A 26,176-nucleotide genomic window follows, 5' to 3' on the forward strand; every position below is an offset into this window, starting at 1 on the left:
AAAGAAATCTGCAGCAAACATTATACTCAATAGTGAAATACAATCTCTCTCATATTGGGAAAAAGACAATGGTGTACACTATCACCACTTCTATTCAGCACTGTATAGGCGGTCCTAGGCAGTGCAATAAGGAAGAGAATGAAAAAAAAGGTATACAAACTGGAAAGGAAGATGTCAGGCTGTCTTTATTGGCAGACGACATGATTATGTTGCTAAAATTCTATTTAAAAGCTATTACAATAATAAGCAAGTTTAGTAAGGTCAATACAAAGTTAATTTGCTTCTACATATTAATAAGGAACAATTTAAAAGCAAAATCAAGGAAGCAATTATATTTACAATGGCAACAAAAACATGAAATACTTAAAAGATAAATTTAATATGTGTGAAAAATCCACACACTGAAAACTAAAAAAAAATTCTAAATTAAAGTGAAAGAAACTTAAATAAATTGAGAGATATACCATTTTCATGGATTGAAAGACCAAACAGGTGTCAGTTTATCCCAAATTGATCTATAGATAACAAGCAAAATTCCAGTAGGCTTCTTTTGTAGAAACTGATAAGCTAATTCTAAAATTTATATGAAAACACAAAAGACCTAGAACAGCCATATTAATTTTTAAGAAAAACAAAGTTGTAAGACTTCCCCTACCTGTTTTCAAGACTTATTCTAGCTGGGCATGGTGGCTCACACCTATAATCCCAGCACTTTGGGAAGCCAAGGCAGGAGGATCACTTGAGCTCAAGAGTTCAAGACTAGCCTGGACAACATAGTGAGACCTTGTCTCTATTAAAAAAAATTGTTTTTTAATTAGCCAGGCATGCTGCTGTGTGCCTGCAGTGCCAGCTACTCAGGAGGCTGAGGCAGAAGGATCACTTGAGCCCAGGAGTTGGAGGCTGTAGTGAGCTACGATTAAGCCACTGCACTCCAGCTTGGGCAACAGAGTGAGGCTCTGTTTCAAAGACAAGACAAGAAAAAGAAAGGCTTACTCTAAAGCTGCAATAATCAAGAAAGTGTGCTTTTAGTGTAAAGATAATTGTATAGATCAATGGAACAGATTAGAGAGTACAGAGATAGACCTACACATGTATGGTCAATTGATTACATATAAAGGTGTCAAAGTAACTAAACAGGGAAAGAATAGTCTTTCAAACAAGTGGTACTGAAGCAATTAGATACCTCTGGGCAAACAACAACAACAACAACAACAAAACCCATGACTTATATTCACTATAAAAAATTAACTAGAATCTTGCATTCATTGCAATGTAAAAAAATTATCTAGAATCAGATTAAAGGCTGAAGCCAAAAATCTAGAAACTATAAAACTTTTGGGAGAAAACATATGAGGAATTCTTAGTGACTTCGAGTTTAGCAAAGATATCTTAACTATAACTCAAATTATAGAAGAAAAAAATCAATAAATTTGACTTCATCATATTAAAAAGTTCTGCTCTTTGAAAAATACTGTAATGAAAATGAAACAACAATCTACTGACTAGGAGAGAATGTTGCAAACATATATCTGATAAAGGATTTATTTATATGTAGAACTCTTAAAACTCAATACTAAGAAACAACACAATTTAAAAATGGGCAAAAGATTTGAAAGCTACTTTACCAAAAAATATACAAATAAAAAATTCATACATTAAAAGAAGCTCAACATCATTAGTCACTAGAGAAATGCAAATTAAAATTGCAATGTGATACTACTATAGGCATTAGGATGGCTAGAATTTGAGTCTGACAATGTCAAGTGTTAGCATGGATGTACAGTAACTGACACTCTTGTGCATGGTTGTATGGCATGTCACTGTGGAAAACAATTTGACAAGTTTAAAAATAAAATTCAACATGCACTTACCAAATGACCAAACAACCCCATAGCTAGGAACTTGGCTAAGGCAAATGAAAACATGTCTCTACACAGAGACCTGTACATTAATGTTCATAGAAACTTTATTTGCGTTCAAAAACTAAACCCCATCTCATGTCTATCAACTGGTAAATGGATAAACAAATGTTGGTGCATCCATACAATGAAATCCTACTAGCAATAAAAAGGAATGGATTACTGAAATGTGCAACAACATGCATAACTCTCAAAAGCATTATGCTAAGTGAAAGAAGCCAGACACAAAAGACAACATACTGTATGATTCCATTTATATGACATTGTAGGAAAGGCAACACTATCGAGACAGAAAACAAATCAGTGTTTTCCAGGGACTGGGAATATGGAAAAGGGATTGATTCTAAAGAGGCATGAGAAGACCACTTAGGATGGTGAAAATATCTCTATTTTGATTTTGGAAGCAGTTCCATTGCTATACACAATTGTAAAAACACATGGAACTGCACATTTTAAAAGGGTAAATTTTATTGCATGTAAATTATACCTCAATAAAAAATTAGAGTTTGGTAGAGTAGATGAATTCAATTGTTTTCCTACCTAAATGACCATATAGTCAATCACAGAACTGACAGATAAATCACTGTATATTCCCACGATGAAATATAGTTTACCAGGAGAATAATATGACCACAAGAAACAATGAGGATAAATCTCAAAAAAAAAAATGTTGAAAGAAAAGGTTACATTTACCTAATGAATACTGTTAGAAATCAGTGGTTATCTTTGTGGTAGACGGTAGCCATGTGGGATTAGTGACTGAAAGAAACAGAGGACTTTTGGGGTTCTGGTAATGTTATGTCTTCATCTAGCTCCTATTACATGTATGTGTTCAATTTGTGAAAAGCGCTATACTTACGAGTATTTTTCTTTCGTGTATTATAAGCAAGAAAAATGACTGTCTAGAAATAAACCTTCAGAAACACAAAATACCTTTATCAACAATACTAAAAAATGTAAATAATTTTTTAAAATCTGACTAAATAGAGGGCTATAGGGTGTTCTTAGATGGGAAGACTCAGTATTCTAAAGCTATCAAATGTCTTTAATCAATTAAAAACCATATCATTTAAATCTGCATTTAAAAAACCCCACATGCCTGGGAAAATATCTAATGAAAATTGTACAAGGTCACTACAACTATAAAACATTAAGAAAAATTGAAGACCTCAGTAAGCTAAGGGATGTGTCATGTCCATGGATTTGAAGACTTGCTACAGTAGTACCCCATGTTCACAGTTTCACTTTCCTCAGTTTCAGTTATCCACAGTTGACTGTGGTAAAAAAATAGGTGAGTACACTACAGTAACATACTTTGTGAGAGCTAGGTCACAGGCATACAACTTTTATTACAGTATATTGTTATAATGATGCTATCATTAGTTGTTAATTTCTTACTGTGGTAATTTATAAGTTAAATTTTATCATAGGTATGTATGTACAATAAAAAAATGTAGTAGTAAACACAATGATATGGTTTGGCTCTGTGTTCCCTCCCAAATCTCATCTCCAATTCTAATCTCCAAGTGTCAAAGGAAGGACCTGTAATCCCATATTGAGAGAGGGAAGTGATTGGATTATGGGGGTGGTCTCTCCCATGCTGTTCTCATGATAATGAATTCTCACGAGATCTGATGGTTATATAAGGGGCTCTTCCCGCTTTGCTTCTCACACATGCTTTCTCTTGCCTGCCACCATGTAAGATGTGCCTGCCTCCCCTTCTGCCACAATTGTAAGTTTCCTAAGGCCTCCCCAGCCATGTGGAACTGTGAGTCAATTAAACCTTTTTCCTTTATAAGTTACCCAGTCTTGGGTAGTATATTTATAGCAGTGTGAGAATGCACTAATACAGTATTATCCATGGTTTCAGGTATCCACTGGGGGTCTTGGAACATACCCCCTGCAGATAAGGGGGAAACTACTGTATTGCAAAGATGTTAATTCTCTCCAAATTTATCTATAGATTCAATACAATCCCATTCAAATTCCCAGCAAATGTTGTAGAAATTGATGAATTCATTCCATAAGTCACATGGCAATGCAAAGGCCAAGAATACTAAGACAATGTTGAAGAAGAACAAAGTGAAGGATTTACTCTAGACTATGACGATTTATTATAAAACCACATAATGAAAACAGTGTGATTCAGGAACAAGGTCAGACAAACCAGCCAGTGAAACAGAAGAGAAGGCCCCAAAACAGACTGCCTAATTTATAACAAAACTGTCACTGTAATACAGTGGGAGGAGAAAAATGTTTTGTGTGTGTATGTGTGTGTGTGTGTGTGTGTGTGTGTGTGTGTGTGTGTGTGTGTGAGACAGAGTTTTGCTCTTGTTGCCCATGCTGGAGTGCAATGGCACGATCTCAGCTCACTGCAATCTCAGTCTCCCGAGTTCAAGTGATTCTCTTCCCTCAGCCTCCCAAGTAGCTGGGATTACAGGCATGCGCCACCACGCCTGGCTAATTTTTTTTTTTTTGTATTTTTAGTAGAGACGGGATGTCTCCATGTTGGTCAGGCTGGTCTCAAACTGCTGACCTCAGGTGATCTGCCTGCCTCAGCCCCCCAAAGTGCTGGGATTACAGGTGTGAGCCACTGTGCCTGGCTGAAGAATGGCCTTTTTAATAAATGCTGCTTAATTGATTGGATAACAACATGGAAGAAAGTAAACCTTCATCTTACCTCACAGAATACCCAAAAATCTATCCTAGTTTCATCATAGATATGACTGTGAAAGGAAAAATAATAAGGCATCTGTAACAGTGTTGTCCAATATAAATATAATACAAGCCATGCATGTAATTAAAAATTTTCTAATAGCTATGTTAAAAATGTTTAAAAAATAAAATTAATTTTAATATATTTACCCCCAATTTCAAAAATCTTATCATTTCAACTTGTTTTATTTATTTGTTTATTTGTTTGTGACCAGTATTGGTCTCTTGCCCAGGCTGGAGTGCAGTGGTGCAATCGTGGCTCACTGAACCTCGACCTCCTGGTTTTAAGTGATCCTCACACCTGCTGAGTAGGTGGGACTATGAGCATGTGTCAACATGTCTGGCTAATTTTTTTAGTTTCTATACAGACAGGGTCTCCTTATGTTGCCCAGGCTGATCTTGAACTCCTGGACTCAAGCAATCCTCTTCCTCAGCCTCTCAAAGTGCATATATCTGACGAAGGACTTATATCCAGAATCTATACAGATTACAGATCAATGACAAAAGGGCTAATAACACAATAAAAGCATGGGCAAAAGACTTCGACAGAGACTTCTTACAGAAGAATATCTAAATAAGCATGTGAAAAGTTATGCAACATCATTTGGCATGAACCACTGCACTGAGCCAAGAATTATTAATGAGATGTTTTACATTATTTCATTCATACTAAGTCTTCAGAATCTGATGCATGTTTTACACATATAGTATGTCTCTGTTCAGATAATACATTTTTAATGGTTAAAGTGAAATGTAACCCTATCAAATAAAGTTGTGTTTAATAGAAAACTATTTTACACTGCTTCAGTTTTTAAATTTAATTAAAATTTAAAAAATTAAAAATTCAGTTCCTCATTCACACTAGCTACATCTCAAGTATGAAACAGTGGCTACTGTATTTGGACAGCACAGTTCTAGAAGGTAAGAGAGAACATCTACATGACCTTGGAGTAGGAAAAGATTTCATAAACAGGATACAAACATCAACAGCAATAAAGGAAAGTGAAATTGTTTGGCTCCATGTCCCCACCCAAATCTCACCTTGAACTGTAATCCCCATAGTCCCCATGTATCATGGGTGGGACCTGGTGGAGGTAATTGAATCATGGAGACAGTTTCCCTTATGCTGTTTTTGTGATAATGAGTGAGTCTCACAGACCTGATGGTTTTATAAGCATCTGGCATTTCCTCTACTTGCACTTACTCTGTCCTGCTGCCCTGTGAAGAGGTGTTTTCCACCATGATTGTAAATTTCCTGGGGCCTCCCTGGCAATGTGGAACTGTGATTCGATTAAATCGCTTTCCTTTATAAATTATCCAGTCTCAGGTATTTCTTCATAGCAGTGTGAGAACTAATACAGAAAGTATTGGCAAATTTAGCTTTATTAAAATAAATACTTCTGGCCGGGTGCAGTGGCATCTTCCTGTAATCCCTGCTAACTTGGGAGGCTGAAGTGGGAAGATTGCTTGAAGCCAAAAGTTTGAGGCTTCTGTACATTATGATTCTGCCACTGCATTCCCAGGCTTTTATTAGAGACACTGTCTCTTAAAATAAAAGGTACTTCTGTTTATCCAAAGACATCATTAGAGAGTGAAAAAGGGAGCGAAAGAGTAGGAGAAGACAACGCAATAAAAGTATGGGCAAAAGACTTCAACAGAGACTTCATACAGAAGAATATCTAAATAATCAAGTGAAAAGTTATGCAAAATCATTATCAGGTAAATGCAAATTAAAACCATAATGAGAGACCACTGTACACCTGTAAAAATAGCAACATCAACAAAACAAAACAAAGCTGAGACTATCAAGTGCTGACAAGGATGTGGAGCAAGGGGAGCTCTCATTCCCTGCTGAGAGTATATACATTGGTACAACCACTTTGCAAAACTGTTTGATAGTATCTACTAAAACTATCATACATACCTACCCCATGACCTAGCAATTCCACCCCAGGTATATGCTAATGTTTTCTTAACCAAACCCGAGCCAGGCTCCTCTGAATCCTCTTCTTAACTAGGCCTCACCTTGGCCTATGAAAAGAACAGACTCTTGACATAAGTGATTTTGTCCATCCCTTTTCTCTCCACATTAAAAAGCTTAAACAAACACTAACATAGTTTCTGAAAGCTCAAGACCCAATCACTAAGATGGCCATAGCCTCCCTTAAAGTTCCTGCCTAAGAAAACTCAAGGTTGCCAGAATAATGGACTGCTTGTTTTAGCCGACACGTGATGAAAGGGCACCACTGTCACTTGTTCTCAGAACATTTATTAAAAAGAGCTTACAATATGAATCCTTTCTCTGTCCCTTTGAGACATATGTGTATCTCCTACAACTCAGGAGTGTCTTTCTCAAGAACCTGATAAGCCATTCCTTTGAAATGTAATCATCAGGAAGGATAGGGCCACTGTCTCCCAGTCTCTGTGGAAAGACAGAATTCTGACTTTGTTAACTGCCAGCTAACAGATGCAGCTGGCCTAACCTGCATGGACACTGACCAGCCCTTTGTGATTTTTCACTTCCCTGACTCTACTGAGCCCCGGCCTGACCACCTCCCTATGCCCTCCCTTTCCCTGTAAAACACTCAGTCGCTTCTGTAGAAATTGAAGTTGAGCTCCGTTTACACTGGAACCTCTATCTTATTGCAATAGCATGTTACTGATTAAAATCTGCCCTTACTGTTTTAACTAGTGTCCAGCTTTATTTATCTTTGGCAATACTCAACAGACACAAGCACATATGTACACCAAAAATACGTAAGTATAAGAGTGCTCATAACAGCATTATTCACAATCAAAACAACTGAAAATAACCTCAATGCCCAAAAACAGAAGGCACAAATGAATTGTGATATAGTCATACAATGGAATAAAATGGAGCAATGGAAAAGAACAAACCACTTCTGCACATAACAACATGGATAAATCCCCTCCAAAGAATGTGATATGGTTTGGCTGTGTATCCACCCAAATCTCAACTTGAATTGTATCTCCCAGAATTCCCATGTGTTGTGGGAAGGACCCAGGGATAGGTAATTGAATCATGGGGGCCGGTCTTTCCTGTGCTATTCTCGTGATAGTGAAAAAGTCTCATGAGATCTGATGGTTTTATTAGGGGTTTATGCTTTCACATCTTCCTCATTTTCTCTTGCCACTGCCATGTAAGAAGTGCCTTTTGCCTCCCGCCATGATTCTGAGGCCTCCCCAGCCATGTGGAACTGTTAAGTCCAATTAAACCTCATTTTCTTCCCAGTCTCGGGTATGTCTTTATCAGCAGTGTGAAAACAGACTAATATAGAATGTTTAATGAAAGAAGCCAGGCACAAAAGAGTACATACTTGTATGGGTTTTTCTATTGTTGTGGAACCAATTCCCACAAGTTTGGAGGTTTACAACAACACCTTTTTATTATCTTACAGTTCTGTAAGTTGGAAGTCCAGGCATGGCTCAATGGGGCCCTTTGCTCAGGGTCTTATAAGGCTGCAATTAAAGTGTCAGCTGGGCTGCAGGTCTCATCTATAGCTCAGGGTTCTCTTCCAAGCACATTCAGTTTGTTGGCAGAATTCAGTTCCTAGTGGTTGGAGGGCATAGGGTCTGTTTTCTTGCTGCTTGTCAGCTGGAGGTCAATCTCAGCTCCTAGAGGCCTCTTGTTCATAGGCCCTCCCACACCATGGCAAATTTACTACTTCTTTTTTTTTTTTTTTTTTTTTGAGACAAAGTCTCGCTCTGTCACCCAGGCTGGAGTGCGGTGGAGCGATCTCGGCTCACTGCAAGCTCCGCCTCCCGGGTTCACGCCATTCTCCTGCCTCAGCCTCTCCGAGTAGCTGGGACTACAGGTGCCCGCCACCACGCCCGGCTAATTTTTTGTATTTTTAGTAGAGACGGGGTTTCACCGTGGTCTCGATCTCCTGACCTCGTGATCCGCCCACCTCGGCCTCCCAAAGTGCTGGGATTACAAGCGTGAGCCACCGCGCCCGGCCAATTTACTACTTCTTCAAGCCCAGGAGGACCATGTCTCTCTCAAGCTCTGAATCCAGTCTCTGACTTCAGGAAGGCCTTGTTAAGGGCTCATCTGATTGAGTTAGGCCTACCCAGAACAATCTGTCTTTTGATTAACTCAAAGTGAATTGTTTTGGGGCTTAATTATATTTGCACAATCCCCTAACTTAATCATGGGATGAAATGAAATCCATCATATTTATGTTCCCACCATATTCCAGAGGACTAGATTCTTTTTTTTTTTGAGACGGAGTTTTGCTCTTGTCACCCAGGCTGGAGTGCAATGGTGTGATCTCAGCTCACTGCAAACTCTGCCTCCTGGGTTCAATCAATTCTCCTGCCTCAACCTCCTGAGTAGCTGGGATTACAGCACCTGCCACCATGCCCAGATAATTTTTGCATTTTTAGTAGAGACGTGGTTTTGCCATGTTGGCCAGGCTGGTCTTGAACTCCTGACCTCAGGTGATCCACCCGCCTCTGCCTCCCAAAGTGCTGGGATTACATTTGTGAGCCACTGCGCCCAGTCCAGAGGACTAGATTCTACACAGCAAGCACACTAGGGAGCAGGAAGCATGGGGTCCTTTTAGAATTCTGCCTACCACAATACTGAATGATTCAATTTTTATAAAGTAAAACCAAATAAAATAAAAACTGCAAGAGTACTCTAAGATGATAAGAGGCAGATGATAAGTACCTTTGTTGGGCAGGGCATATAATGGGGAGAAAGCATGAGGGAGTCTTCTGGGTGCTGATAACATTCTATAGCTTGATCTCAGGGGCGATTACACAAATGTGCATTTTGCAAAAATTCATCAGCTGTAGGCTTAACATTTGTGGATGTTACTGTATGTATGTAATACTGCAATAAAAATGTTTATGCAAAAAATTAAAGGTTCTCATGGCATGTTCTTTAATTGTACACAGAATGATAACTAGCATTAAAATTGTTTCTATAAGATGACCACTGACAAGTATCTGAAATTAGTTTATGCCTCCAAGTCATTCAAATATGCTGATAAGTTTATGTACACCATTAATTTAATTGGAAAGTTGTCTTGTAAAAATACAAACAAATTAAATAATTTCAGCCTGACTCTTATTCAAATGATCATAAATATTAGGTACTTCAATTTGAATGAGCATGATACTGTTTTCTCTCTCCATTGCATGGAAGCGTGCATCCCCAAGTTAAATGCGGAGGCAACAGTGTCAGTGCCACTCAAACAGTGAGTGTGTGTTTGGTGGACTGAGCAAGGAAATTAAAAAAAAAGACTGAGGGGTCTAATCTGATAGGCTAGGTAAAATCTTTACATTCTTAGGATACTGACCTAGGAACACTTGAGAGAAACACAAAACTCTTCTAAGAGATAGGTGCAGGCACTACTTCCAGAGCTAACTCTAACCTAATTCCATTCTGTACATTCCCATTCTGTTCCAAGGCAAGGAAGTCATACTATTTTCTGATGAATATAAATGAATGTAGCTCTCCATGCTAAGCAAGCCTGGAAAATACATTTACCCTAACTTATTGTAATTAGCACATAGAGAAATCATATAAAAGTGATATCAATGAACTGTAGGCCAATATTACCTACGAATTTAATGCAAAAATGTTAAATAAAATATTACCAAACACAATAAAAAAGTAATAAGACATCATGTAAAGTAATAAGACAAAGGAATAACACATCATGACCAAGTGGTATTTATCTCAGCAATGCAAGGATGGTTCAATATCCATAAATCTACTATATAATTCATAATATTAATCAAATTAAGGAGAAAAAAATCAGACATCTCAAAAGATGCTGAAAAGACATTTGACGAAATTCAACATCCATCTGTGATTAAAAATACTCTCACCAAAATAGAACTAGATGGCTATTTCCTCCAAATGATAAAATATATCTCAGTCAACCCAGAAGCCAGTTACCATGCTTAAATGGGAAAAACACCAGGAGCATTCTCATTATGAGTAGGAATATATTAAGGAAATAATTATCACTACTTTTATTTAACATTGTTCTGGAGAGTCTAGAAACAAAAGAAACCAGGGAGACAAGATAAATCAGAGGTATACAATTTAAAAGCAAAAAGTAAAGTTATAATTTGCAGGTGTTATGATTGTATATATGGGGGGAACTCAGGGGAATCCATTGAAAAACTTTTATAACAAAGAGGAATTAATAAAATGGATGGGTACAAAATTACTATACAAAAATCAATAACTTTCATATATACAAACAACAGTAGAATGATAAACTGGAAAAGATCTTGTTGGCAATAGCAACAAAAACTAATATATCTATTAATAAAATTAATAATTATGCTAGATCTATATGCTGTAAAGTGTAAAATATTCCTGAGGTTCACAAAAAAGACATGAACAAATGGAAAGATAACTCATATAATTTTACAAGTTCTTGCCAAGTTACTTATAAATTTAACTCAATCCCATGAGAGTATTCACAGGACTTTTTTTTTGGTAGATAGACAAGCTTATACTAAGTTCATATAGACATCAAACGAGCAAGAAGAGTCAGGAAATTTTAGAAAAAGAAAATCAATAATGGAATACTCTTCCTATCAGAAAGTAAAATACCTAAAATAAAAAAATATATAAATACATAAAATTAGATATTTAAAACAGTGTGGTATATATATATATAACAGACAACTAAATGGAATATAATAGATGGTGTGGAAATAAGTCCAAGTTCAGGAATTTTATATATGATAAATATGTCATCTCACATAAGAGAGGGAGAGATTATTCACTGATTTTTTTAGGATAGCCAGGGAAACATCTAAAAAGTAAGGCAGAATCTATAGCTCACATTTTATACTAGGATAATTTCTTCATGTAAATACTTAAATGTAAAAATATTGAAAACAATCAAGAAGACTAGAAGAAACTGTGAGAAAATTCTTCTACAAACTTGGAAGAAGCTCTTTCTAACTACTATATAAAACCCAGAAGCCACGCAATAAAAATGTTTCAAACTACTATATAAAGCTAGAAATTTTACATAAGAAAAGCCCCTGTAAATAAAGTCAAGCACAAACAAGAAACTAGTAAAAAGTACTTGTAATTTGTATCATTACAAAAAAGGGCTAAATTTCCCTTTTTATAAAGAATCCCTACATATTATTAAGAAAAACCCAATAAACCAATAGAAAACTGGACAAAGGACAGAATCAACTGGTCACAGAAAAGGAGATGCAAATGGCTCCTCAACATATAAAAAGATGTTCAATCACGTTATTAAACAAAAAATGAAATTCAAACCACTCTGAGATCTATATTTCACCGTCAGATCTGTAACACACCAGTTAGTGCAAATGTAGAAATTGAGTTCTCATACTTTGCTGCTGGCAACGTGAACAAGCACACTGTGATGAAGGACAAGTTGACAATATCTATCAAAATTCCCAATTTACGTATCCTTTGCTCCGGCATTTCTACTTCTAAGAATTTATCCTAAAGATAAATTCATGCATATGCTTAATGGCCTAAGTTCTCAGTTAATTATTGTAGCACTGTTTGCAATAGCCAAAGATTTGAAATAACTTAAACTTTGCATCACAGGGGGCTGGCTACATAAATTATGTTACATCTACACACTGGGATACTGTACAGCTATAAAACAAAGAAGAAAGTGCTTTACGTACTAATATGGAATGAGCTCCAAAATAAAACGAAAAGTTCAAAAAGAGTGCACACAGCATGCTGCCATGCTATCATTTGTGTTAAAAAAAGAAAAAATATAATATATAAATTTGCTCTTATATGCATAAATTCTGTCTTCATGAATGCCTAAGAAACTGATGACAATATCTATCACCAGGATAGGACCTGGATTGCTCAGGGACAAGGAAGGGAAAGAGACTTTTTATTTTGCACCTTTTGTACCCTTTGATTTTGAACCATGCAAATGTGTTATGCATTTTTAATAGTTTATTAAATAATCTATTTAATTTATTAAACTAAAGTTTAATAGTTTATTAATTTGTTACACATTTTTAAGAGTTATACTGCAGCCTTTCCATGCTCATCCTGAACCTGGCTGAAAATAAAGTCTCTTGTTAATCTATATAGCTGTTTGATTAAGGTATTACTGAAGAGAAATAATATATTACTTGAAAACTAATGTTTCAAAATAAAAGTTAAATAAGAAAATAAAAAGGCTTTTTAGGAAAAAAGAAAACAAAGTTGATCAACAATAGGAATGGTAGGATCACAGTTTGTTCAAAGCAGTCAAACAAGTATGAACAACAAAAAAGAACTCATGTGAATGTTTAGCTAAACTGTCTCTAAGGGAATAGACTAAAACCTTGGCAAAGAGGAGAGGGGATGAGATAATACATTTTAGTTTTTATTAGATATTTCCATATTGTTGGATTACTCTGATTATTTGATATATTAATTTTAGAATTTAAAAATTTTAATCAGGTTTAAATTATTTAAAAAGCCTACATTTTCATTGGTGGTAAGCAAATATGCGTAAGTGTTTAGGCTAGGAGTTTAAAGGGAAAAACATTATATGCATAAAGATGTTCATTCAACACCATATGTAAAATATAAATATATGCATATATAACATATATACAAATATAAGTTAACAATAAGACGATAGTTCATTAAATAACATACCCACCAGACAGGATATTCAATTAAATCACATTTATGTATACTACATGGTAATTGGCATAATATCTATGATTTAATGTTGACTTTTAAATGATACAAAATTTTTGGCTAGGCATGGTGGCTCACACCTATAATCCCAACACTTTGGGAGGTCAAGGTGAGAGGATTGCTTGAGGTCAGGAATTTGAGACCAGCCTGGGCAACATATTGAGACTCCATCTCCACAAAAAATAAAAAATTAGCTGGGTGCTTCAGTCCAGGAGTTTGAGGCTACAATGAGCCATGATCAGGCCACTGTCTTCCAGCTTGGGGGACAGAGAAAGACCTGTCTCTCTTAAAAAAAAAAAAAAAAAAAGGGCTGGGCATGGTGGCTCATGCCTGTAATTCCAACACTTTGGGAGGTTGAGATGGGTGGATCACCTGAGGCCAGGAGTTTAAGACCAGCCTGGCCAACATGGTAAAACCCCATCTCTACTAAAAATACAAAAATTAGCTGGGCATGGTGACACACACCTGTAATCCCAGCTACTTGGGAGGCTGAGGCACGAGTATCACTTGAACCCGGGAGACAGAAGTTGCAGTGAGCTGGGATCATGCCACTGCACTCCAGCCTGGGTGATAGAGTGAGACTCTGTCTCAAAAAAAAAAAAAAAAAGATACAAAATTTTATGTACAACTTAGTAAAAAATATTCCAATGGAAAGAAAGAAAATAAGTGAGAAAGTGGTGGTAGGGTTACGGTTGGTTGGTCTCTTTTCAACACTTTCTATAATTTCAAAACTAATTTTTTCAGATTTTTTTCAAATTTTTTTGCCTTTAAAGTTTTCCTACTTTTGTTAGTATTTGAGAAGCAAAACGAAGTGAAAGATGCCTGCTTGTCGATGCAATGAAGATAACTAACTGCCCAGCATGAGGGGCAGACATTTATCAGGACAGAGCCACTTACCTGCACCTCCGGCTGTAGGAGGAGGAGGAGGAGGAGGAGGAGGAGGTGGAGGAGGAGGCGCTGCCTGGCTCAGGGAAGTGCTTTTGAAAGGCTGCAGTAACTTCTCCAGGGCCTGCGCACTATCTTCAGGCAGCACCTTCCTCTTGGGGCTGCCAAAGAGGTCCCTGATGTCCTTTCTTTGTCTGGATTCTTGGAGGAAACTCTCAAAAGATTTGTCTTTGAGTCTGAGGGAGGAAAAAAGTGAGATTCTTTTCTTTGGAGACCTAGAAGCATCTGGGAAGGTCTCTTGCAAACTCACTTTCTCGAGGAGTGTGGGGACATCTTCAATCTTGCTGCAGGGTGGGGACCTAAGTGCAGGAAAGATCTTGGATGGCCGATTGGGCAAACTATGGGTGCGGAGGGCAGGGTCAGGAGGGCTAAAGGCCGAGGACCAGTTTCTCCCAGGGGAATGCTGGTCCCTGTCTTTATTGGAATTGGTTTTCCGAAGGCTGAATGAGCGAGTGCAGGCCTGTGTGGGCAAAGTTTTGGATTCTTGCTTGGCCCAGGCTTTCTTCCCACCTTCGGATTTGGAAAGGAGGGGCTCTAGAGACCTTCGGATGGCATTGGCTATGAGCCGCAGCGGGGACTTGGGTGGAGGCACGCTTTGCTCCCCTTGAGCTTGTTCCGCAGGGGTCCCCATCTTCTCCTGAGCCCCTCTCTGGGTTGGCAGGGGCTCTCTTGCTGCTCTAGGGAGCAGCAAGGGGCGGACTGGTTTTAGCACACGGCCTCCTCTACCATTCTCAGCACTTTTCTGGGAACGTCGCTCCCCAGCCTTGAGGTGCACACTCTCAGGGATGGAGTCATTCCAATCCAACAACATGGTCTTCTGCTCCTGAGTGAGGACTAACTTCTTTAGGCCCAACTTCTCCTTTGCCAGCACTGGCCCTCCCTCTTCTTCCTTCCTGGCTCCAGTACTCCCTTTTTCCTGGTCTTCTCCAGCCAAGGGAGATAGCTCTTGGCCTGTCCAGCTCCTGTCCTTCCCCCAGATGGGGTGTGGGTCTCTGTGGTTGCTTCTGATGTCTCCAAGAGGGGCCTCTGCTGGCTGGCACTCATCAGAAGTCATCTCTGCAGGGCTTGAGAGGCCATCTTCACCAGGGCTCACCAGGCAGTACTCTGCCCACTCTGGCTTTGGGTGATGAGGCAGATACAGGGGAATTTCCCTGGGTGCTCCTTGGGCTATGGCTCGCCTCCGAAAGGTTGGGGTGGGAGGACTTGGATGACCTCTCGAGACCTGTGAGAGGGGCTCAGAAGCTGTCATCTAGATGGGATGGGCAAAAAGAGCAGTTATTTAAAAGTTTTCATCATTTATTTATATGATGAAAGCAAATCTCAATCTACAAGCCCCTCCCTTTTTTTTCTTCCCATCTCAGATGCCCAGATTCAAAAATAATTTTGCCTAAGATGACTTTAAAGGGATACTCTTTGTTCTAAGTAGCTGCCTTGGGTCCTGCCAGGATCTGCCTGGAACCCCCGAATCAGTACTGATGAAAGGCTTTTCTGAATCCCAGATTAGCTGGGTTGGAAGCCAGGGGGAAGGCAAAGGTAGGACCCTGCTGTTGATAAGCTCCTGGGCCCATGAGGGTAGGACTGGCTGGGCCTCTGTGGGTGGCCAGGCACATAGGGGAAGACGAGCTCCTCATTTGCTTGCTCAGCCATTGTCTCTACTAAAAGGCATGATCCACCCATAGGCATGTTCCTCCAACAACCAAGAAACCAAGGCTCCTTCCTTGGAGGCCATCAAAGTAAGAAGCGACAGTCACTCTCTGGGCTGAAGCTGTGGTGGCACAAGGATGGCCCTTAAGACCTTCCAATGACCCTTTTTAACCTCCCACCTTGCACCATTGAGAAAGTAGCTATTTCTAGCATGCAGGAACTTGGCCCTTGACAAAGAGGGAACATGAGTGGACTCTAGGGGTGGCTGTGCCCTCCCAAGAGCTCTGGTGCCTGAAGGGCAGGTCGTAGCACAGGGGCTTCACCGGAGCACCCATCTTTTCTGTCTTGTGCATTCTACTTTCCAGAATCTAGAACAGGCCTGGCAGGTAACAGAGGCTTGATAAATACAAACAGAAGGAAAGAGTCCAGCCTGCATACCAATGATGACATTTTATATTCAAGGGAAATGTTGCTTCCAAGGTTCTTGGATGCTACCAAAGGGACCCTCACTTCTGTGCCTGCCATCCTACAGCTGCAAATTCCTCAATGCCCTTTGCAAGTTCTCAAGGGAAAGGTGTCCTAGCAGCTCTGTATCTCATGGAGACCTGGCATGGAGTCTAAACCCTGTAAAGTTTGCTGAGGGAATGACTGTGTCCTCAGGGATGGCTGTGAAGGAGCAGCAGGAGCTTTTGTGAAAGGTATACATGAAGGCATCTGGGGTAGACCCTTAACAGAGTATCTTCTGGCACTGGCTTTGCACTTAGGTTGACCTGTAAGCACGTGGAATCCAGAGATAAGTGTGGAAGGTGCAAAGAGTACAGGTAGCTCAGCTTCCTGACACCTGGGCAGGACCCTCGGGGACACTCACCTGAGGTGGGGAGGAACCATCTGGAGCATTCCCAGAAACACTGGTTGAAGAGGAAGATGGTGGGGAAGATGAATGAGAAGACAATGAAGGAAGAGGAAGAGAAGGAGAAGGGTCCTTAGGAGGTGACATAGTTCTTTTGTTCACTGGCGTCAAACCTACCAAGGAAAGAACACACTCTTCATTACAAAGGTGTTATTATTTTATCAAGAAAAGAGGAGGCTTTAAGTGAAGCTCCAATTCTATAAACAGTCAGAAAGAGGAAGATGTCAGAGCCTGACTCAGAGGTTCCTGGTGCCCAAGGCGTGGGACTCAGAGGAATGGGTAGAGCAGTGGCAGGGTCCCGTGGGGCAAAGAAAGTCCCAGGGTGAGAAGTCTAATAACCATTGCGTTTCAAGAGGATGCTCTTGAGAGACGTATCAGGCCATTTCCAGAACATTTCTTAGAAATGCTCATCTGCCTCCAAAGAGCATCCTAAAACCATTGTGGCTGGGAGCTGGGCTATGTTAAATCACTCAGTCAATAAACCACCCGAGTTTTCTTCCCACGAGATGCTGGACCCTTAGCCATGGGCACAGACAGGATAGACATCCATGACTAATGAGATGGGCTTTCTTCTCACACGTGTGCCAAGAGGCTCTCAGACAGGAAGAGTCTTTTGAGATTTTAAGAGAACACAAGAGAGGGAGGTTACAGTGAGTATCAAATCATTTGAAGGATATGGAGTGGGCCCATGCCAAGCTCCTGTTGGTCAGGGAACAATCAGGATACAGTGTGGCTACTCAGAGATGGAGGTGAAAGGAGTGGGGCAGGGCCCTGAAGGACAGGCCTGGTTCAGTGCTGTGGGGGGCTGAGATCATCTAGTCTGCTTAGAGCAGAATTCTGACAGTCATAACCTACTGTAAGATCAACCAAGCTCACATGTACGCACTCTCTTCCTCTCCCTCTCCCCTCCTTCTCTTCCTCTCCCCTTCCTCCCCTCAAGCATGGCAACCTTAAATCTAAAATCTCAAACATTTTGTCTCCATATTGGGTCATTTGAGATCACTTGTCCTCAAATTGATTCAGTAAAATGCCATGCACCTTTTCAGATCTGCCCTCTCAGTACCTACCCTCAGCCCAACCAGCTCTCCCATGAACCATGGTAGCACATAGGGATGTCCCCCAGAAACTTTCCAGGACCGCCACGTGGAACGAGTCCACTCTCTTATTCAACTGCCTGCTTCTGGCTGCTCAGCTGACCCATTCAGATTTTCCTCCAGGGTGTCTAGCCTTCAGATTTTCATCCGCTTCTTTCAGCGTTTCATCCGGCGCAACACAATCCCCTGGTCTTAGTTTCCCCAAAGCTCTGAGTGACAAGCTCTTCCTCAGGGACCCACGCAGGCCAGGCCAAACCCAAGCCCCATCCCAAGAAGAGTCCCATTGAGTCCCCTCCACCCCCGCGGGGCCACACCATTCTCAATATTCTGTCCTGGCTTCCCCCATACATCAATGCGAACATGTGCGACCGTGTGTCCCAGCCGTGGGCTCTGAACAGACGGTACCACACGCACACAGTCAGCAAGCTCCCAGAGGGAGGCCTCACAGAAAGCTTCGGAGGGAAAAGGTAATTCTGGGAACAGATCTGATCTGAGGGCGGCAGGAAGGAGCTGCCGGGGAAGCGGCTGGCCTGCCTCCCACTACCACACCCCCATCGCAGCCCACGATTAGAAGGTTCAAGCCTAAAAAGGCAAAAGTTGTGAGTCAGTCCTTGCCTTGCTTCCCGTCCTTGTCCTCGGCTTGCCAAATTCCTGCCAAATTCCTTCTTCCCTTCCTCCTTGCACCCTCATTCTCCCTCTCTGCCATCTTCTGAATCAAACTCCTTTACTTGCCTCAAGTCCCCTCAGCTCAACAGACTGCCTTTTTGTTCCCCCTGAGGATCCCTCAGGGACTTCCTGACATGAAGCCAGGGCCACCTCATGAACCAAGCCTGACAGAAACGCCTCAGGGCTCAGGAGGTCATGACCCAGAAGTTGCTCCCACCCCTGCTAGGGGGGGTCTCTTTCTCTCCACACGTGGTCCTCATGCACTGCCTTCAAGATGGAACTCCAGCAGGGCTTGAGGAGATGGGGGAAGCAAAGCCCCAGCTCAGGCCGAGCCCCTTGTCCCTGGGGTGCCATTCAAGCTACTGCTTGGGAGGTGGGCACAGCCTGGGGAGAGAGGTGATGGGAAACCTCCCCTTCCTGATGCCCACTGTGTCTTGGGGTTCTCTCAGAAGATGGTGGAGGGGAACCTGGAAGTCCACCCCTTCACACGCATACAGCTGCCTGGCTCTGAGCAAGTTACTTAACCCCTGTCTTCTCATCCAAAAAGTGGGCTGTCTGGTGCAGCTTCATTGGGTGGTTGAGCAGATAACATGGGCTAAAAAGAGACTGCCAGTTGCCCAGGCGTGGTGCCTCACACCTGTAATCACAGCACTTTTGGAGGCCAAGGTGGATGGATCACTTGAACTCAGGAGTTCAAGACCAGTCTGGCCAACACGGCAAAACCTTGTCTTTACCAAAAATACAAAAATTAGCCAGGCATGGTGGTGCGTGCCTGTGGTCCCAGCTACTCGAGAGGCTGAGGTGGGAGGATCACTTGAACCTGGGAGGCGGAGATTGCAGCGAGCCGAGATCACGCCACTGCACTCCAGTCTGGGTGACAGAGTGAGACTCCATCTCAAGGAAAAAAAAAAAAAAAAAAAAAAGAGGTGCCCAGTGGCACAGGACACAAAGTAAAAGCTAGTTGTCGGCAAAATATGAACTCCATTAGTTTCCCACCCTCTCACGCACTCAAGCCGCGTCCAGTAAAGACATTGCTGAAGCCCTGGCCCATTCCAGAGGGGGCTGCACACTCTACCCAGCCAGGAGTTCTCCAACTCTTGGGCCAAGAGCTCCTCACTGGCCAACTCACATCCCCCGCTGCTGGCCGTTTCCTTGAAACCTTGGTATGGCCCACCCGGGGCTGCCCTGCCTTCTGCAGGGGTCTCAGTCACACGTGCAGCTGGCCCTTAGGGTTACTTTGTGTGAAGGAGGCTGATGCGCACACCAGGGCCTGAGTTTCAGCATCCAGGATGCCTCTGGGTCAGGCGCTTGTGCTACCTCCTGTCTGGGCCCTCTGGCAGCAGCAACCTTTCTCGTAGATCCTAGAGGTCATCTGGCAGCATGATCAGCTGGGGAGGGTGCCCAGGGAAGCCACGTAGCCCCTCCGGCCCTCCCACCCAGGGCTTGGGGCCAGAACCAGCTGTGATGGGGCAGTAATGCCTCTGGACAGGAGGGATGGTACCACGCACTCTGCTTCCAATGGCAAGGCCAGCCCTGCCCCCTGAGGTTTTCTTTTGGGCAAAGTAAAGACAATAAAAAAGATGGCTCTCGTGGCTTTCAGCTCCGGGGATTTTCGGGAGTCTGGGACTCCACGGTGCCGCTTCCCAGAACTTGGAGGTTTTGCAAGGCTCAAATCCCTCTCAAAGTCTTGGAGCGCCCTCTAGGGGCGGCAGCCTGAGAGGCCTGAATCCATGAGCTCCCTTTGCACTCAGTCCAGCCAGCTTGCTCCTTGGTTCCTTACTTCATTCATTGATTCAGCAAACAAGGATTGGGTTCCTCTTCTGGGCCAGACCATGCTAGACACTAGGCTGATTGAAATAATCAAAACTCAAGCCCTGCGCTCAAAGAAGCTTTCGTATACTCTCGAGAAACACTGTGCAATACTCCTTGATAACTAAAGGCTGAGTTTTCCAGGCCCACCCCAGACACCATGGGGCTGTTCAGCAGTCCTCTTGTTCCTGCAGCTCCCCCAGTGACCCAGCCCTACTGGGAGGGTCTCCCACCAGCCTCCCTGCTCCCACCCCAGGCTGGGAGCTTCCTGAGGAGGGACTGAGCCCCCACACTAGTGGCACACAGTAAAGTGGGCTGGAAGCCTTGGGATGGACCCTACACCCATGCAGTCCAGGCCTGGGCAGCAGGCTTCCAGGGACTCAGGGAGGGCCAGAGCAGGGCAGTAAAGGCGATGACCCATGTGTGGCAATGCTAGCTCCTCTGCCCTCTGCTGTCACTGCTGGGGGCTGTCAGAGGATTCAGGAGTCACTCTAGGCTGTCCCCAGATGAAGTGGCCTGCCCAAGAGTGCAGCCCTGGGTCCTGCTCCCAAGGTGCCCCTGTCCCAGCCTGACCTGGTGTGAGGGTGGTGGGTCTGGGGATGGTGGGGGAATGACTCACTGGCTGGGAGCCTTGACTCAGAATGAAGGAAGACCAGGGCTCAGTTCCAACTGCAACAACATTTCTTGGTAGAAACCCCTGTCTAAGCCAAAGCCTTTCTGGGTCCTCCTCTCCTAGGGTGAGGCCGGAGAGGGAGTGGGTGTGGGGGGAGGTGGAAGGCAGGGATGAGCCTGGAACTGGATGAAGAGTCTCTGCCTCTCACTCAGGGCCTGAGGAGGTAACTCTGCTCAGTAAGTGCTGCAGTCCCTGGATCCCCGGCCTGCCTAGACGCTGTGAGACTGTGTGTGCTCACTGCGCCCCCTGGCGGGGCCTGCTGCCTCAGCACCTGCCTCAGCCCTGCTCTTCCCCAGGACGCTGGGACCAAGGGTGACTCAGAAAAAGGAGCAGGGGTGTGTGTGTGTGTGTGTGTGCGCGTGTGTGTGTGCGTGTGTGTGTGTGTGTAGGGATGTGTGTGTGGATGTGTGTGTGTCTGTGTGTAGCATCCTGCTTTGTGTGAAGCCATTAATCTGATGCCCCAGTCTCACTCCAGAGTACAGAATCAAATCATAGAGTTCCTGAACCTCAGTTTACTCATCTGTATTTCAAAAAGCTTAGAGGCAACGATGGCTAAGGCGCTGTCTGGGTGAAACTGTAGAATCCTAAGGCTCCATAATTCCTGAGCCAGGGGTGAAGGGGGATGGGAAGATCTTGAGTCCCTTGGAAAAGGCTGCCTCCAGTCAGCAGTGGAAATAAAGTCAACCTTTTATTTCTTGCCTCTGACAACCAGGACGCCATGCCAGAGAGATACCATGTAAGGAATGAGAACAGCTGCCCCTGAGAATTAACCAGAGATCTTCTGCCAGCCCCAGCCTCCCACCCCCAGAGAGCTAGTGACTCACTCCATCGGAATTCTCTCCTCCAGTTCTGGTATTTGCTTGGGGTTGGAGACTGGAAGCTATTGGCCCGTTGCAGAGCTGCTGTGGAAAAAGAAAGGGACAGGGAAGATGGGGTGGGAGGAAGTGTCCATTAAATGTGTAGAGTAAGTAGGAATTTATCTCCTATAGCTCAATTACTGCAAGTCAATAGACTAATGATTATAATAGACTGAACCCTCTCCTTCCCTCACACCATACTCCTGTCCCCACAACACACACTACCAAACTTTTCATTTGTTCACACATCAAATATTTTTGTGTTTTTGTTTGTCACCCAGGCTGGAGTGCAGTGGTGGGGTCATGGCTCACTGCAGCCTCGAGCTCTTGGGCTCAAATGATCCTCCCACCTCAGGCTCCCGAGTAGCTGGGACTATAGGCATGCACCACCACATGCAGATAATTTTTTTTAATTTTTATTTTTTATAGAGACAGGGTCCCACTGTGTTGCCCAGGTTGGTCTCAAACTCCTGGGCTCAAGTGATCCTCCCACCTCGGCCCCCCAAAGTGCTGGGGTTACAGGCATAAGCCACCACACCTGGCATCAAATATTTATTGAGACCCTGCTATGGGACAGGTACCACCCTCAGAGAATGCCTGAAATTATGAACTATCATTACTAAGATCATCAGTAAGCATCTACATGCATCTATGTGCATATGTATATGTGTAGACATAGCTATACATGCATATGTATATACATACATGCACATATTCATTCATGTCAGAACAGTTATTTAAAGCTGAGGTCATCATGGGCCATCAATGTTCCATATATGTAATACATTAAAAACTGGAGCTGCTCTGATTGAAGCCAGGAAGCTGCAGGAAGTTCTACTCTCTGCCTCCCCTTTCCCCACAGAGCCCCCCAAACCCTTTGGAAACCAGGTTTAATTGAGGCTGTGGACCATCATTGCTGTGGCCCTCCCTTGGCCTGGTTCCAAGGGAAACATATTTGCGGGACACTGTACTTCCTGTGGAAGACCCCTCTGCCAGCTGGGCCTTGAGGATTAGCTGAGCAAAATGAACATCACATGCAGAAGAAAAACAGGTCTTGGTCACTTAGGGTGTGAGAGTGGGCAGTGGGGTCCACGTGTTCCCTGTTCCCACGCAAGGCCTGCAGATGCATTCTCAGGCTTCAGGCCCCTTCGCCTCCATCACTGCCGGAAAGAAAGGATGGGGACGGTGAACATCTGAATGTGCACACAGGCAGGGCCAGGAAGCATGAACGGAAAGGAAGCCCAAGGTCATGATGTGGGTGTGGGAGATGGACGCAGGGAGGGTCTGAATCCAGGACTCTAAATCCAAGGCCCAGCTAGCCCAGCCCTCTTTCTTTCTGTCTAGAAAAAAAGTCTGTCAGTCTTTCTTTCTGTCTAGAAACAGTCCTAGATATTCCACTCCCTGCCAGGTCTCACAGTGGAACTCCTTCTTAGCAGCCAGGCTGTGGAGCACAGGTGTCAGTCACTACCTGGGGGCTTTCCTTCCTCAAGACCAGCTCCTTCAGCTCCTCTCTCTCCCTTACTCCATTTGCGAAAATGCCTTTGCAAAAATTATAACTGAGAAAATTATGACAGTGACAGAGATTTGACTTAACCAATCCATCTTGCTTCTAACCTCCACCCTGTCTTTGTTCATTCCTGGGCGTAGGCTGAACTAACTTTGGGAGGAACTTAGTTTATAGTTTAGTTTGGAAACAAAGACGATAACAGCCCTTTCCCCAGACAAACCCCCTTCCTGCCTGAGGACGAGACTGCCTTTGCGGGACTAACAAATTAGCCACAAGATTAGAAATTGTGGTTTAAGAGTCATGCAGCTGGAGGCTGCAAGATTCTGAACCTTCCCAAATTGCATCTTGAGGCTAACATCACTATTGTAAAGCCTAAGATCAGTGCTTGGGATATTTTGCAGACCCTGCACTCAGAGGATCAACTGGCACCACCTAGATTGATAAACAGGCTCATCTGGTCTTTTAGCCCCCACTCAGGAACTGACTCAGTGCAAGAGGACAGCTTTGACTCCCTATGAGTTCATCTCTGACCTGACCAATCAGCACTTCCCATTTTCCGAACCCCTTCTCAAGAAATTATCTTTAAAAACCCTGATCCCTGAGTTTTCAGGGAGACTGATTTAAGTAATAATAAAACTCTGGTCTCCTGTACAGCCAGCTCTGTGTAAATTAAACTCTTTTTCTATTGCAATTCCCCTGTCTTGATAAATCAGCTCAGTTTAGGCAGCAGGCAAGGAGAACCCATCGGGTGGTTACATTTGGAAGCGCTTCATGTCTGCTCTGTCTGGCGGGTTCCCAATCCCACAGGCCTGCTCTCAAAATCAAGCCCATGGGTTTGAGGAGGAGCCTGTGTGGATGGGCACACAGTCTTCCCGGCTCCCCATGAGGAGATGAATAGCCCACCCTCCCAATTGCTGGCTGGCTGGGCTTTCCAGGCTGGATGTTTTCCATAAGGAGCAAGCAGGTCTTTAGCACAGCTACATCCTGCTGGCCAAAGCTAGCCTCTTAATCACTTAATGAAGACATTTCTCAAAAAAAAAAAGTTGCATAAAGCTCTAATTGCTTCTTCTTCTTAGCTCATAACTTTGTGGAATGGAACCTATTGGAAATGGCTAAAATTCAAGAGAGATTTTCCATCACTGGTGTTAATAGAGCACACATGCACACATTTTTACCACAATGGGAACGACAGGGTGAGTAGTAATGATTTCATCTAGTAATGCTGAGCAGCATAAAGTGGGCTGATCCCTTCTTTTTAGCTTATATTCTATGTGTGTTTATTTATTTTAAAGGAGCACTTTCAGAGATCTTAGTGCATGGCCCACTGTAAAAGGAGTGAGAGGGTATTTTTCCATGTGGTGCTGATGATATCATTTCATTGTTACAAACTGCTAAGTGTCCTCCATATTCCATTGGAGCATCCTGTTATCAAATTATTGCCAGAAAAAAGATGGATAAATACGAATTCCTCTAAGTCAGAATAATTCGGGGCAGGTTGTTCTCCTAAATCTAATTAGTTTATAGCCAAGAGTCCGATGCGCTAGATCGATTCATTTAGTTGCTTGGGTGTGGATTTTACAATGAATTCATCTAGGCAGGCCTTCCACAAAGCTGCATTTCTGAAATTCCCAAAGTGTAGAACATGGCCCACTGTGTCAAAGCCCCTGGGGATGCTTACACAGAATGCACATACTTGGCACCACTCCAGACCCACTCAATCTGAATTTCTGATGGTGAGAACCTGGGAATCTGCCTTTTAAACAAGATTGTCAAGAATCACTGCCCCTGATGTTTTCGGGGGCTTTCTGCAGCCTCCATGACATAGGGTGTGAGCTGTATTTCAGGCCATCCCCTTGGGCATGCTCTGTGAACTTTGAGGATGTAATAAGTTCTTTCATGTGCCAAGGTAGTCCCCGAAATCTTTTTAAAAATTGTGGAAAATAATATACATAATATAAAAATTGTTACTTATACATTTTTAAGTCTAGATTTCAGTGACATTAAGTACACTTACCCTGCTGTGCAGCCATCACCACCTCACCACCACCCATCTCCAGAACTCTGCCCTCATCCCAAACTGATGTTGGTCCTTTTATGACTGGCTTATTTCCCTTAGCAGCATGCTTTGCAGGTTCATCTAAGCTGCAGCACATGTCAGAGTCCCTTCCTTTTAAAGTCTGAATAACATTTTGCTGTATGGATATACTGCATTTTGTTTATCCATTTGTCTGTTGAACATTTGATTTGCTTCCCCCTTTTGGCTAATGTGAATAATGCTTCTATGAGCATGGCTGGACCAACCTGGAGTCTTTTTTTTTTTTTTTTTAACTCCACACTGCAACCAGGAGTTTTTTCAAAGCAATATCCTGGTCTTGTCTGGCATTCCCTTGGTCTACCTTGGAGGCATTTATCCAGGTGAGAATTGTGGTTAATGAAGCTCCATAAAACCTACACAAGGGGTCAACCCTGCATTATTTGGTAAAGTGATGGGGTTACCATAACCAGCAGCACAAAGCACAGCACTTAGACCTGTACCAGAGAGCTTAACTGTACAACGTGGTCTGCCTAGCAATGATAAAACAATGACTGATGAAGACTAACTCGACAAAGAATTGTTTGAGAGTCACGCATTCTACCCACTTACCTACTCTGTATTTTATTCTGGAGTTAAACTGGCCTGTCAGAAACAAAATGCTTTGGCTTCACTACCCAACCCAACTAGTCTCTCAACACAACCCC

At 42.8% G+C, this 26,176-nt stretch overlaps 1 protein-coding gene across 6 annotated transcripts in view; it reads right to left on the reverse strand.

The window, feature by feature from the left end:
- The window catches only part of MICAL2 (microtubule associated monooxygenase, calponin and LIM domain containing 2), a 249,417-nt gene that overhangs the window by 44,324 nt on the left and 178,917 nt on the right, over nucleotides 1-26,176 (reverse strand). For all 6 annotated transcript variants that reach the window (XM_058446993.1, XM_058446991.1, XM_058446992.1 and 3 more), the window contains 3 exons: nucleotides 21,898-21,975; nucleotides 16,790-16,944; nucleotides 14,230-15,526 (listed from right to left, as the gene is read on the reverse strand). In XM_058446993.1, coding sequence (XP_058302976.1) covers nucleotides 14,230-15,526; nucleotides 16,790-16,944; nucleotides 21,898-21,975 — 1,530 coding nt within the window. The remainder of the gene's footprint in view (nucleotides 1-14,229; nucleotides 15,527-16,789; nucleotides 16,945-21,897; nucleotides 21,976-26,176) is intronic.

This window comes from Hylobates moloch, unplaced genomic scaffold, assembly GCF_009828535.3.
Source record: "Hylobates moloch isolate HMO894 unplaced genomic scaffold, HMol_V3 SCAFFOLD_11, whole genome shotgun sequence".
In the NCBI taxonomy this organism is placed as follows: Eukaryota; Metazoa; Chordata; class Mammalia; order Primates; family Hylobatidae; genus Hylobates; species Hylobates moloch.